At 38.6% G+C, this 15474-nt stretch overlaps 1 protein-coding gene across 3 annotated transcripts in view; it reads right to left on the reverse strand.

The window, feature by feature from the left end:
- Positions 1 to 319: 319 nt before the first annotated feature.
- The window catches only part of LOC103716428 (villin-2), a 31697-nt gene continuing 16542 nt past the window's right edge, over positions 320 to 15474 (reverse strand). For 2 of the 3 annotated variants that reach the window (XM_039132829.1, XM_039132828.1), the window contains exons 15-23: positions 13957 to 14085; positions 8008 to 8155; positions 7836 to 7873; positions 7608 to 7748; positions 7408 to 7533; positions 4939 to 5004; positions 1916 to 2180; positions 1054 to 1286; positions 320 to 868 (exon numbers count right to left, since the gene is read on the reverse strand). In XM_039132829.1, coding sequence (XP_038988757.1) covers positions 755 to 868; positions 1054 to 1286; positions 1916 to 2180; positions 4939 to 5004; positions 7408 to 7533; positions 7608 to 7748; positions 7836 to 7873; positions 8008 to 8155; positions 13957 to 14085 — 1260 coding nt within the window. In that variant the 3' untranslated portion in view covers positions 320 to 754. The remainder of the gene's footprint in view (positions 869 to 1053; positions 1287 to 1915; positions 2181 to 4938; positions 5005 to 7407; positions 7534 to 7607; positions 7749 to 7835; positions 7874 to 8007; positions 8156 to 13956; positions 14086 to 15474) is intronic. The other variant, XM_008804412.4, reaches the window with a different exon arrangement.

A 15474-nucleotide genomic window follows, 5' to 3' on the forward strand; every position in this document is an offset into this window, starting at 1 on the left:
TAGCAAACTTGCACCCTCCAACCAGTCAATTCGCCACACTCAAAGCCTACTTAAATCTATTTCTGAGAAGATGGTGAGCAGTTCACCAACCCCTACGAGGCAGGAAGGATTCAAAGATAGGTTAATTGTGCCAGTTGACACCCACAAGGCCTACTAAAAGCTTCAGTACTCATGGGAGGGTATTTCTTTGCAAACATAACATGAGGCTTCTAAATCAGCTACCATTTCCATTTCACCAAGTATGGTCCACTTTCAGATTATATCAAGAGACATTTGAGGCAGAGAAGAGTTGTAATGCAACAGTTTAAGGCTCACAACAGATATTGAAGATTACATGCAATAAGAATATAAATCAATGGTCTGTTTTACAACTTGATACAGTACAACCCCCTTTTTTTTCCAATATATTAAATATATATGATAATCAATTACAGATAGTCCATATGTATCAAACCCAAAATGTTTACCTATGGACCATTATCGTAACAAACCAAGCAAACTAGGGAGACACCTGAGCAGCCAAATAAAAATGCTCATGTACAAATAAAAAAATACCTACTATGTTGCAAAATCACCCAGCAGGCAAGCATTAGTTATCAACAAACAGCAAGCGACACCAAGCGACACCAAAAAAGGATACCACTGCATATCTCAACCCAAATAAAAGAGAGGTTGAAAAACAAGGAGGAAAAATGTCAAGGCAAATATGAACTAAGACAATTTGGATGAGGTGGCCTATCTTGATTGCACACGCTTAGAAAAGATCCACCTTTCTTTTCTGCATATCCTGCTTCCACTTGGGCTGCCGATAAAATGCCTCTTTAGTCATACCAAGAACAGTCTGGAACTCAGCATCAGATAAGTAGGCCTACGCAAGCAGACAAGAAAGAGATAAATGAAAAATAACAGCAGATTAAGATGCATCTGTATGAACATGGATTAGCAGAAGTTATTCGACCATATCTTTCATTAATCAAATTTTTAACTTCTTGTGTTCCATTTGAAGCAAAAATTGCATCTTCCAAAGTAAATGAGTTTTTTCACACATGGTACCTCTCTTCTTTTATAGTCAATGCCCCTTATAGGATTGCTAGACTTGGCTTTCAATCTTTCATAATTGAATGTGCTTTGACCTCCATCTTCATCCATCTTCAAATCTTGTATTACCTCAGAATCTGCTCCATTACTCTCTGTTATGGATCTATCTCCCTCTACAGCTTCCTTCTCTGTTGAAATTTCTTCAGGATTCCTGACCTCGGTGCTAGCACTTTTGGTCTTCACAGTATCTGCAGTAAGTAAAAATGCTTACATCTCAAAGACAATTAAATAAGAAATCATGATGAGGATCTTCTTTTTTTCCCCCCTTTGTATGCGTGTACATGCATAGCCTAAGATGAGCAAGATAAATGCAGAAAGAATTGAGATGGTTTCTTTGATCTTAATGGTTTAAAAAAGACAACAAGCTAAACAGTCTTCCAAAACCAGGACTACGGCTTGCCAGAATTTCTTGGAACTCTTCAAAAGCAGTCAGAATATTCTCACAAATTCATCATATGCATTTCTTCACATAAAAATTTCATGCAAAATACCTTTCCTCATACAAGATATGATTTTTTCGTTTTTGACAAAGTTCATACAAGATATACAATATCTTCCAGAATATTAACTACCCAATGATGAGTTATTGTAGAGTAAAATATGGTTGGATAACTTAGCTACGCATTCCACTGAGTAGTGCAGAAAAAAATTGGCATGGCTATTAAAAAGAGAAGCTGTATGGCTTTAAACTTGCTGAAAATCTTAAGGAATAACAATTACTTTGGGGATATTTTGCAAACAAACAAGAAGAAACAAACCAAAATTATATACTACTTAGACAGCATCACATTGTGGTATAAAGAAATGGTCATTCTACCAGAAGCAGTCGTATCTGGGCCTGGGGAAGGGCTTCTGCTGATTCGAGCTGGAGAAGTGTCAGATCTTTTCCTTTGCTCAGCAGTTAGAACGGAAGATAGTGCAGCAACCGCAGCTGCTCTTTGTGATCCTTGGCCTGATCGGGATGGTTTTGGAGCACCAGTTTTGGTTTTGGAAGATGGGTTAAATGCAGAAGATAGAGCGGCTAATGCTGATGCCCTTTGAGTGGGTCCACTATGATTTGAATTGTTGGACTTATCATTAGACTGCAGAAAATTATAAATGAGGATTATGATAAATCTAGACAAACCAATGCTTACTCCTCCCTAGGTCCCAGAATATTACATCACATGCAATAGCTAACTCTTCCATTTGTATATAGTGTACATATTACAGAAATGCAGTAACAAATCAATACTTACAGTTTTAATATATCAAGTGAGAACTGCTATGTATTAGTAGATGATAATTCAAATTTGCATTGATTAACAAAACACAAAAAGACTATTATGTCTTGTTTGGCGATAGGATGTCATATCTCTACTGATTTTGTTTCTAGTTCAAATAAAGTTACAAATGTTAAAAAGGCACTGATATTCCACAAGATTTAACCCATTCACAGTAGATATTAATAAAAAAATTATAAAAATCCTTATATTATCTAATATGAGGGAAAGCCTTGCAAAACGGCAAGGTTGCTTAATTGTGATTTGGGTTTTTCACAAGTTCAAAATACGGAACACGTGGGGGTAAGGCTGCATTCATCTAACCACCCCCAGACCTTGTAGTTGTGGGAGCCTCGTGCACTAGGCTACCATTTTTTCGTATTATCTTACATTTCTAGTAAAAATTGTAATATTTGGATTGACATTATCAAAACAAAAAAATTTGCAAAACGAAATATCGAAATGTGCTATATTTTGGCTTCATATGTTTCATGGACCATGGTGCGTTATCACCTAAGAAACAAATTATAAAATATAAATGCTTGCTTTTATATCATGATAGAAAGCAGGCTTGCTCCAATGCTAATAACAAACAACATTTCTAAGACGACCACAGCTCAGCTAACTTCAGATATATTTTGCTAGGTTCCTTGCAACAAATTCAAATAGACAAGTTGAAGACCAAGACTCCTACTTTTCGCCACTAGTAGATGTCATATGCATTTTTGACTGTAGTCTCCCTTTTTGCTGTGCCTCGATCTAATGCATTGTTTTAAAAATCAGCCGCCACAGCAGTTTTGGCCGAAACTGCTATGTTAAATATCACAACAGAGCAATATGACACTTAGGTATGAAGTACCTGATATATCATGCTAAAACCTACTATAATGACTGCTATGCTACGAGTTCAAGCAACAATTTATTCCACAATGGAATAGACCGGTTTTTAATTGACTGACTCGAAAATCTCTAATTCTAATGCTTAAAGAGAGGATCTCCTAGAAGTGGCAGAGAATTGATAATTGAGATAGCCAATCATTAATTTGTTATTTGACTTTTCTGTCCAAACTCCAGTTGGAGTCCAATATCTATCGATGATGATGTTTTATATGGCGAATTATGTTATATGATTATGGACATCATTCTTCTATGGTTGATATTATGTGTTTATGGACATTATTATCTTCAGAGTAATGTTATTATGTTTGGTGGATGTTGATATTTGTCATTAAATTATGGACCTTTACATTAATATGGATGTTGACATGATGTTATGCTATTAGGAGAATTATGTCCTATAGCTTTGCCCTTGATTTTTTTTTATTTTATTTACTGCATGAAGTTGATATAAAACATTATTTTTTGATATTTAATAGGAAAAAGTTTTGATATATTTTAGCGGCCTGCTTTAGTCACATAACACCAGCTATCTGCTATCTGCTATGAACCCTCCTACCCTCGTGGTTACTATGAAACCTCTATATTTTAAGACATTGGTCTAATCTCTTTGTAGATTGTGACCAGGTTGTGCAAGTATCGTAATGCTCATATATTGTAGGGTTGTGGATATAAATTCTAGAGAAATAAGATTCAAAAGAACAAGACAACCAAAAACAGTAAAAGTACGAGTAAAAATACAAGACAACCTAATATGGTTCGTCATCCGGCACTTACCACCCTCGTACTGAGCTAACCATACCATAGCAATGACGAACTGAGACTTGGTATGCTGAATCAACCCCCATATCAGATATACCGATACTGTACTAGTGTGGGACCGGTGCAGGATCCATTACCGAGACGGCGAATCTTGATCTATTTGGTTTATGAACTTATTAAGCAGCCAAGATGGGCTAATAGTAATGGAGCGAAAAAATAGTAGTTAAGGCCCACAAAGCATATATTGAGATTCATGTGAAATTCAATATATGAAGCTCCGTTAACCTATCGAACATGTAAGTGGGTCTTAACTACTGTTTTTTTCTACATTACAATTAGCCTATCTTGGCCGCTTAATAAAGTTCATAGGCATTTATTTGTAGCTGAAGTACTAGCATCTAGTGATTCTTTGAAACCAAATAGACGATAAAAATTTTCAGTTGAAGTAAAAATGGCAAAGCAATCAAACCTTAGGGTCTGGTTGCATAAAAAAGACACTGGAAAACTAATGCTCTTGGGAAAAATGAATTTCCAGCTGTTTGGGCAGTGGAGATTAACATTATATGGAATAGGGTTTTCCAAATTTGGCTAAACTAAACAACCAGAGAACTAGATTTTTCCTTTTCTAGAAAAACATCATTTTTCCTTTTTCTTTTCCAAAGACTTCCAAACAACCCAACAGACAGTAAAACTGGAACAACTGAATAGCACTGTCTAGGTAGATGATAGGTCAACAAATTTGATTATTGATATTATCATTTCTGCCGGTTGTTAGGCAAACCTAGTACATTTTACTTCGTGCAAATTTATAAGTTTTTGCCTCAACTAAATGGCAGAGGTAAATCAAGATGACCGAGAACATTGTCGCGAGACTTTATGAACATTCTAAAGCAAGAAATGTTGTCAAGAAATTATTTACCTCTGAAGCCTGAACAGCTGTCCCAACAAGAAGGGAAAGCTTCTTCTGAAAAGAATTTCCTTGAGCCTGTTTAACATGAAAACATTCTTAAGTGATGAAAGCATGCAATAAATGCAATCTGCATCAGAAAGTAACAAACAAGAAACTAGAGCTATCCTCATAGGCAGACAGAGAAGTAATCATAAAGCTTGCTAAGCAAAGCTATATAATACAACTACACTTCTAAATATATACAGAAAATCAAGTTAGCAAAATGGGGAAAGCTAAAGAATATAACTGAAAAAGGCATTCACAGTTTGTTGTATATGATGTACGAGTAAGATATCATGTGTAAATGCACATGCATATGCATACATACCAAGATACTTATTGTAGTGCATAATTACAATGACCAATTAAACTGTGTATTGAGCTTGAGGCCCCAAACATTGCCTGACTTTAACATACTTATTATCCAACACAGACGCAAATAGGGCACACAAAACTGATACAGCAGTATCCCAACATGATTTCCTAATATAATTCTGAATCTCCAACTCGTGATCTACCCCATGCCATAAGAAATGTAAGTTTGGTGCATAAAAAATCAATCACAAAAAAAGCTAGCAGGTAACCCTCCAAAATCACCATACAGTGCTAAATTATTTGATAAGCTGAAAATCAATATAAACTTGTATTAATAAACATGGTAATTGATCCCCCATAAAAATTCATCCACCCTGGTGAAAACATGGGTGACTTATAACAAAGCAAGATCTCAAACTTCTTTAAATTCATTCTTTGGTAATTAGGACACCATGTCACTTTAAATTCATTCTTTGGTAATTAGGACACCATGTCACCTTTACCCTAAACTTTCATCATGGCCACATAATGTTTCACGCATAAGATATACTCTTGTTTCTTTAGATCCAACACCATAAAGGAATGCCTTCAAATGTCATGCTAGCTCGAAATCCCAGTTTCTTAAAGGTAAGCTTATATGTGATACCCCTTATCTATGGTTTTAAAAGAGCAACAGAGCAGAGCATCTCGATAATGATGATGATCTAAAACTCATGCACCATATAATTATCTGCACTGCATGTCACATTAGTAAATGACCACATACCAGCCATCTCACATAATTAAATGGCTCCATGCAATCTTTGTTGCTCAATAGTACAATGACAAGAAATTTATGCACACAGTGCTCCACAGAAAATTTTTTATTTATAAAAGACTATCACTTCCACACTAGAGCATCTAAAGAATTTTGATTCGCAGAACTCCAAATTATCTTGCCAAATAAGAGGGTTTTTCTACAATAATGTGTCTTCATAATGGAACTTACTGTTTCGCTCGATTTGTTTCCATTGAGAGAGAGAGAGAGAGAGAGAGAGAGAGAATACTATTAAAACAAAGAGTGTACATGTCAATTTCCTCCCATGATATCACACAAGGGAGAACTAGTTCTGGCTGGGTTTGGGTGCCCCCAATCTGTACCCAAAACTCATTAAGGATTGGGTCCAAGCATTGATCCAACCTTACCCCTCAGGAATCAGGTCAGTTCTGGGTCCAGGTACATAAACTTTCACAAGACTCATCAGCTTTAACAGTCAGGTAAGGCTATGGTCCCGATCAAGCACCATAAACTATTTGATGTTAGTTCATTCATTTAGTGACCACATTCTTTGCCCATCAATTAGTCTCTATTATGTCATAAAACATGGGAGATGAGCACCTGGTGTAAGCATTATCAGCAACAGGAGACACAAAGACCAGAGTACATAAGGATTTGGAGAACCAACGTCCTTAATGTCCTATAACAATTTCAATAGTCATAGAAAAGAACAAATGCTAGGTATATAAGACAAACTAGTAGCAAATCCATCATATAGAGGTCTGGGTCTGGTCCAGGTTGGGTTGGGGTCACCAAACTTAGACACATAGTTATCATGTCAAAGACCTGAAGTGGGGTGGATCAATGTCAAATTTATACTTATATACCTAGACCTGGATCCAAAATCATTTATGGGTCTATTATTGAAGACATATTTGACTCATAAGTCTACAAGCCAGGATAAGTCCAGGTCAGGTGGGGGTTACATGGAAGTCTCACATGCAGGTGGCTCAATTACCTCCCTAGTGATTATGAGCTTTAAAAAATACTAGAAAATTAATGGCAACGACAATGATCTTTACACGTTCTAGCAATAAAATGCTGAAGATACTAAATTGCATAAGAAACAAAAATTTGAAAATCATGTCTCACTGCCGTTACAAAATCTTGATTTACACCTGTTTGGCAACTCTATTTACTTATTGAGTGGTTTCTAAAGATTCTTTTCTAGTTTCTTGTTCCCCATCAGAACAAGTTTTATGTGATATATATTTATATGAACTCACTCAATCCAAATTAATTATCAAGAGCTAAAAATCAATGTATCAGATAACTTGCATAGCAAAGTTCAGAAACCTCTGACATACCATTGCCTTTGGACCATCCCATGAGAAGTATGTCGTAAAGAAACATGGTTCATTCCCTTCTGTGACTTTATAAAGTGGTAAATCTGGGGATAACCCTTCTAGGGATGCTGCAAGCTCTATGTATTTCTGAAAAAATCTGATAAATTAGAACATTACAGAAGAATATAAAAGCAGTAAAATAAAGATTTCAACAACCATACATGTCCTATATCAAATGCCTTCTGTTTCTCCTTGGAATCCACAGACTGACCAACCCAAACAAAGACCTCAGCTTGGGTGTCAAGTATCAATATATCCTCGGTCAGTAAATCATCTTGAGAGAAATTGTAAACCTCAGTAACCTGCAAGAGGGAAGGAGAGGTGGTATAAACGTATGTAAGGAGATGAGAAGACATTGTAAATACAAAAGTTCAAACATCAAATATTACAAAGTAATGGAGAATAAGTGAGCACACCTCTAATTTTCCTGCAGAGTCATCATAGAGCACAAACAAACATGAAGACATCATATTCAGGCAAAAAACCCAGAATTGTTATGGATTATAATAGAAAGTAAAAGGAAACAAGTAATGGCAAATAAAATTTCGAAATTCAACTAACCTTCATTAAATGAAAAGGTGTACAAGTGGGGATCTCTAATGATATCTTGTGTAAGCTTCTTGGTTGTAAAATTTTGCTTTCCACCAAGAGCAAACCAGAAAGCAGAACTCTCAGTTCCCTCCTTGACATGCTTCAGTACAACACCTGGCTGCAGGATTGAGAAATCAGCTCGTAAGTTGATTGATTGAGAGAGAGAGAGAGAGGCAAAATCATGCTTGTTGACTTAGGATCAGTATCACTGCTCTCGCTTCCTCATTCATTCATATAAAGATATTTACCTTTTGTGATGATAACTGGAAATATTATTCAAGAAACAATAGTTTAAGCTTAGAAGCAAGCACATTAATGAAAATACATAACCTAGGTGCTGTGTAGGGGAACCAGCTGAAAACATGAAGACCATGTTTCTCATTGTTGTTAAAATCCTATACTCCCAGAGTGAGTCATTTTTGTTAAAAGAGAAAATTTTGTTAAAGCTCAACTAAGAGCATTTAGCAATTACACAAAAGTTAAAAAACTATAAAAGAGAAATAAGCATCTTTTTCATGTTTAAATCAAGCATATACTTAGAGTGTGTTCAAATTGATGTCTGCCTGCTTGTGGGAAACTCACATTTCTCAATATGCAGTAAATGTAAAAGTGGGCTAGATAAACCTGGCTTTAACTTGAATTTCATCAGACTTCGATCCAAACTCTATCCTATTTTTCTTTCTAGAATTTAGGTCTCTAGGCTGAAAGTTAGACATAAAGAATAAACTTCAAAGCAAGGTCGGCCGAACCAGACCGAACTGTCTGGTTCGGCATTCGGTTTGGTTCGGCTCGTATCGAGCCGGCCCAATGGGTAGGGCTGTCAACGGGCCAAGCTGCTCGAGCTCGGCTCGGGCCCGGATCGGTAGAAGCTCGGCTCGAGCTCGGCTCGTTAGTCAAACGAGCCCGAGCCCGAGCCCAAAATGAGGCCCGTTTAAATCCGAGTCCGAGCCCGAGCAGCTCACGAGCCCAAATGAGGGCTCAGTCCAATTAACAATTTAATTGGGTCCCAATTAAACTTGTACTCAACCCAATTAAATTTTATTAGGCTTAATCAATTTAAATCCCAATCTGATTGAACCCAGTTAGATTTAGATCAGATCCAACCTGAACTAACCCAAATCCATTTAATTTCTTTAAATCAAATTGGATTGGTTCGGGTTCGGACTCAACCCATTAACCCGAACCAACCCTTTAACCATTCCCTCCTCCTCCTCTTTCTTTTCCTTTTCTTTTTTCCCTTTCTTCTCGGTTTCTCCTGAATCTTCCCAACCCCACCTCCGGCTCCACCCCCGCCTCCACGGGCCACGGCTCCATTCTCCTCGCCCCAAGCCCGAAGCTGATGCCCCCCTCCCCGACATCCCCTCCGACGACGCCGACGCCGTACACCCGATCTCAGCTCTCCGAGAAGCTCCGCCGCCTCCACAAGAAGTTCTGCATCATCTTCGGCCAGGCACCCTTCCTACGCCTCCTCTCCCTTCTCTGCCCCCGATGCCGCCGCCTTCGGCGAGGAAGGCACCAAGTGCCGCCGCCCCAATCCCGCGCCCCATCCAGCAGTTCCTGCGCCGAGGCTCCCCCTATACCCCAGATTTCAGTCTCTCCCCCGTGGCCGAGCCTGCGGCGCTCGCGGCCGTGCCCGTGGCCGACGCCTGTGCCGACGGTGCTCGCGGCCGTGCCCGTGGCCGACGCCTGTGCCGATGGTGCTCGCGGCCGCCCCCTTCTTTCTTTTCTTCTTCTTCTTTTCTTTCTTTCTCTCTTTCTTTCTTTCCTTCGTTCTTCTCTCCTCCGACGAACTCCTCTGACGAACCGACGATGGGGATGGGGATGGGGATGGGGTGGGGATGGGGCGGGCTCGGGCTCGGGCTCGGGCAAACGAGCCTTACGAGCTCAAGCCCGAGCCCGAGCCCAATACAGGGCTCGGTACCGAGCCCGAGCCCAAGCCTGAAATTTTACGAAACGAGCCGAGCCGAGACTGCGGAGGCTCGAGCTCGGCTCGTTAACAACCCTACCAATGGGGGATCAGGTCGGTTTAGCTATTAAATTCGGGACCCGTTCCGAACCGGCCGAAAATGGCCGGAACCAAACCGAACCGACCAGAACCAATTGTGAACCGGCTGGAACCATTTGAAATCGGCCAATTCCATTAGAACTCGGTGCAAACCAGCGAACCATTCGGTTCGCATCGAGTTGGGCCAGTTCGGAACTGGCCCCCCTCCCCCTTTCCCTTTTTTGTTGTAAGAAGATGTTGGGAAGGCCCGAGAAACTTCTCGGGCCTTCCCAACGTTTATTCTCTTCTCTAAATGTCTCTCCCTTCCCCCCACGACAAGAATTTCTCGGGCCTTCCCAACGTTTATTCTCTTCTCTAAATGTCTCTCCCTTCCCCCCACGACAAGAATCACACCGACTCAGCACAATTGAAGAAAGATCTAAGCCTAAATAAGGTATGCTTCCTCTTCCCCATCTCATTCTCTCTATTTTTTGGGAGCTCCAAAAAATAGCTCAAAATTTGCAAAATAAGAAGATATCATGCCAAAATTTTTGATTTTGGCTTGATTTTATGATATGTTGTAAATGTATGAATGATCTACTTGATGACAACAAAAATTTTTATTTTCGGATTATATATATATATTAAAAATTAAAAATATATTTTTAGATTAAAAAATAAAAATAAAATAAAATTCAAAACTACAACACTGTTTAGTTAGACGAGTGGATTGATGTGCCTTCTAACTATTTTAATGATCCGGATATCTATGAGAAGCATCGCCATTTGACGAGATTTAAAATATCGGTATGTATGTTGTACTTTAAATATATGTAATTGATTGTATTATTTTATATTTTTTTACTCACTAGTTGATTTTAGGATATTTCATGCTGCTTCTTATAGTATGCAACATCTCACTAGTTATTTTATATTTTGTATCACTTTAAAACAACAAGATGCATCATTTGGTTAAATCGAGATCATAAAAACATCAAAAAATATCAAAAAACATCAATCTATCAGCTGGGAACCGGGTTTTGGGGATGAAGCGGCTAGTTCAGGGCTCCATTTGCTAGCTTCACGGATAATTTCATTACCTTCACGAGCAAGATCACGTCCCTCATTACGAGCTTGTATACACGCTTCTAAAGCCACCCGATTAGCTACTGCACCGGGTGCATTGAGTTTTCTAGGTTTTTTTTGGTATTCCTTCTCGAGCTTCTATTTCTTCCGTTAAGGGAGATTCGGAAAAAGATGGAATAGGAAGACGTGTTTCCAGAACGAACAAGATACGGGTGGAGATAGACTTTAAATTATTGAAAAAGTTGAAAAAGAATGATTACCAATTAATTAAACTCGAAAAACTCAAAAAAAAAAGGGTGCAACAGTTCCGAACCGACATGCCCAAGCATGCCGTGTATTGGTATGGTACCGAATTGGTACCGTACTGACCCACTAGCCGACTAGTATGGATTCCAGTATCGGTTTGGTGGATTTTGCTTCAAAGTTTAACCAAACTGTACTGTACGCGATCAAAATTCAGCCAAATTCTACTAGAATCAACAGATCCAATCCAACATCTGCAACAATGATTGAAGTATCGTGTGCCAGTGGCATATAAGCCTGACACTAGCATGGCACTATTTTGCTATACTTATTGTGTCAATGCTTGGAAGAAACAGCAGCATGTCAAGTACTGGCATGCAGTTGATATTGTGTCAGTGCCATGCACCAACTAGGCACTGGCAAGATATATATATGTCATCTCATGCCACACCGACCAATACTTAAATCCATGGTCAATATATAAACCATGTAATTGAACAAGTGGATTCTTAAGTCTCAAACAGAGTCAGGTAAGTCTAGCATGTAGAAGGCACTACTTAAATGGACAACTGTGGACCTTTATTTCTAACAATGTCACTCAGACATTGCCCTTTTAGCAAGTGCTTGTCAGGCATTAAGGCGTATAGTTTTGTAGGTTTTGTTGGTCAAGTTTTTTATGGCCCTTTTGATGGGGCCCCTTCAGGATGTTTGGCACGGTCCTTGCCAGGCCTAAGGATGTGATTTGCTTCTATTGAAAGGAACACATAGGAAACGATTCTCTATAGAGGACTTCTACAGAGGCAAGGACCATGTCAAACATCCTGAAGGGGCCCCCTCGAAAGGGTCAACAAACAAAACCTACAAAACTATATGAAGATGGCAAAATGTCAACCAACTTTGTAGCATCTCTCTCTCTCTCTCTCTCTGAGAAAACCAACCATAGGATTAAAATCATCCCAGCACTTGGAATAATAGAATTCTCTCTATGCTTCCCTGCACCCAAGAAGGCATCCTATAATCAAGAGAAAGGCAACTCTTTCTCCTACGACTACCAAAAATTGTCACAGTAGTGAATTTCCTCGGACGTGTGGCAAGAAGATGAATTCGAATTTCCAGAAATACTCAGACCGTTTACAATAGATTTTGAAATAGATAGGATAATAAAGAGATACTAAATGAATACTAACATTAAGCTCTCTACAATTAAAAGAAACAACAAGCATAATGAGATCTAACAAGATTGACTATTCCAGAAAACAGGTTTCTTAAGTTCTTTACAAGGTCATGGAATCAGCATGCTCCTCTATGTCTTACTGCAATTTTAGATTAAATTTCGTGGAAATGCTGACATCTCACCAAGGAATGTGGAACCGTCCCGAAAGATGGTTTTGCCAGTTCCGAGCCATACCGATGGCTTACCAGTATAGTTCCGGCTTTGAAACTGGTTCGCTGCTAGAGCCGGAGAAGAAAAAGAGAAAGAGAGAGCAAGCGGGGGAGGGAGGGAGAACAAGGGGCCGCGGACGCCTGCGGAAGGCCATGAGGGGGGGGGGGCGGAGGCCGCAATCACGGCCGCAGAAAAAATTTGAAAATTTTTAAGTGAAGTCAGTAAGCGCTCCTCCCTCCCTTCCCCGCTCGCTCTCTCTCTCTTCTCCTTCGGCTCGGCTGGTTTTCTCTCTCGGTACGGGCTCGGTATTGAACCGGACCGGGCACCGACCGGTATAGCACCCAGTACCGGTTCGTTAATCCTTGTATCCCACTTTCCAGAAAAAAAAGAAAGAAATTAAATTAAAAAAGATGAGCATCCACATGGACACACATCAAACCTATGACCTCACACTTGCAGTAGCGGAGCTGCAATAACTTGTGTTAAATTTCTATCATCTACCCATTTATGTTTCCTTCCTCATCCGCAATCAAGGTCATATATCTTTTACAGCCAAATACAGAGGTAGACATCAATGCATGGTATCATCCTTTATTAACTGCTCTGACCTCTGGATATTTTCCACCAGATTTTCTCAAAATTCAATCCCAATAAAGATATTCGGATATAACCATTCTCCAAAAATACATACTATGATTTCCTAGTGATACATATTTAAGAATAAGTAATTAAAAGGCTGGTTCACAACTGTTAAGCCTGATATCTTGTTGACCATTTTCCGATCAACTTAAGCTTTTGGGATCAATTGGTTATTCAATATGGTACCAAAGCTCGGGCCTGCTGGAGGTCACGAGTTTGAATCCTCTCCAGACCAATTATTTATTTAATTAACCCAGTTGTTTTGCTTGACTCCTTTCAGTGATGTATTTGCTATATTGACCCATTTTAATTATTGTGGTTCACACGTGAGAAGGGGGGGGGGGGGGGGGGGGGGGCTTGTTAGGCTCAATATACATTGTTGGCCCTTTCCCTATCAGCCTAAGCTTTTTGTTTTAGTTGGTTCGTTAACAGCAACCATCTAAGAATTGACCAATAGAATGGTTGTGATTCTATTTATTAAATGGAAGAAAATCTACTACAACTTGATTGGGCACTAGAACAATGAAAGAAAAACATAGAGTGTACATCGAGATTTCGTAAACAGAGAAGAGGATACATGTACCTTCAAAAATTCTGCAACTTTTGCAGCCCACTGCTGCTGTTCAAAGGTAGTGGAATTTCCATGCCATGTAAATAGTGAATTCCCAGATTGCAACAAGAAACAATCAGTGGAACTTAAGGATTTTGACACCTAAAAGATGAAAAAAGTATGTCATTGAAAAAAAACAATCTATATCTAAGTAATCATTAATTGGTCAATGTTCCAAGCCAAATTGAAATATCTAAAAAATACAGTAGTAAAATAACAACATCAAAAAATAATAACTTTGCTCAAATGAATCTAATATGCTGACAAGATTTCTCCAAGAAAATTCAAGCATACAAAATGAGTCCTAAGACAAATAGGTTAATTCGTAATTTAATTGAATAAATCACTGCTTTGCGCAAAGGGCGAAGCATAGATAATCTGAAAAATGTGGGCCAAGCAAAAATACTAACAAATGCCTGTATCACTGCAAGCACATATACCCTAAATGCCCTTCTTTAACTTAGGAAACAATGATATCATTATCAATATCTTTAACGTACTAAAGAATAAAACATGCTACTGGACAAACAAACTATATGGCCATAATTCTTGTTTAAATATTAAAAATCTGAATGATCAAGTTAGGGTGAGTTCTAGAATCATATATTGAAACTCATAAAACAAACATGAAATATTGGGAATCATAATTTTCCAAATTATGCAATTACTGATCTAGTCAAAGATGGTAAGCTACCAACAACCACAAGGAAAATGTCATAAAAACGTTGAAGCACTCATGATTAAGGATTAAGTACTGTGTAACGTATTAGTGCAATATGCACATCATGCTATGTTGTGCCAATAGATGGCATGCCCCCACACTACAGATATGCAAGTTTGTAAAAATATTCACAATAAAACAAAAAAAAAATTCAACTTTTCTCTTAATAAAAACCAATTATAATTTCACTTACTCGTGTATATACATCAACTTTGCAAATAAATCTGGTTTCTAAATAGAAACAGCATCATAGATCACCCTATCTTTCCATGTTGATTGTTATTTGATATGCTTATAACTTGTTTTAAGTAATTTGTCTTACAAATAAACATATCACAACTTTCATTACATGTTAACACAAAAAGGTTCAAATCCATAATGAAATTTTGGAGAAAACATATGTATTCTCATATGCCAGTAGTACCAGTTAGGTATCTTTCCATGAATTCCATGTGCTACACAAAATTGTGAACGGCATCTGCTACCCACAGGGGATGATCATGTACATGTACATGGGATGTGTATTAGAGTTTGATGATATGCATACACACCAAACCATATGTAAGAATGTTAAGATAATAAACATGTAATGCACATTTACATGAAAGCCACATACTTGACCCATTACTAATTATTATCGACAAAGCTTCTCATCAAGGTCGGCAGAACCGTCCCGAACTGCCCAGTTCGGGGCATCCCGAGCCATACCGGTCAGGAACCGAGATGGTTCCGGCAATAAAAACGAGACCGGTGTCGAAGAGAGGGACAAG

Source organism: Phoenix dactylifera, chromosome 13 (assembly GCF_009389715.1).
Source record: "Phoenix dactylifera cultivar Barhee BC4 chromosome 13, palm_55x_up_171113_PBpolish2nd_filt_p, whole genome shotgun sequence".
NCBI lineage: Eukaryota > Viridiplantae > Streptophyta > Magnoliopsida > Arecales > Arecaceae > Phoenix > Phoenix dactylifera.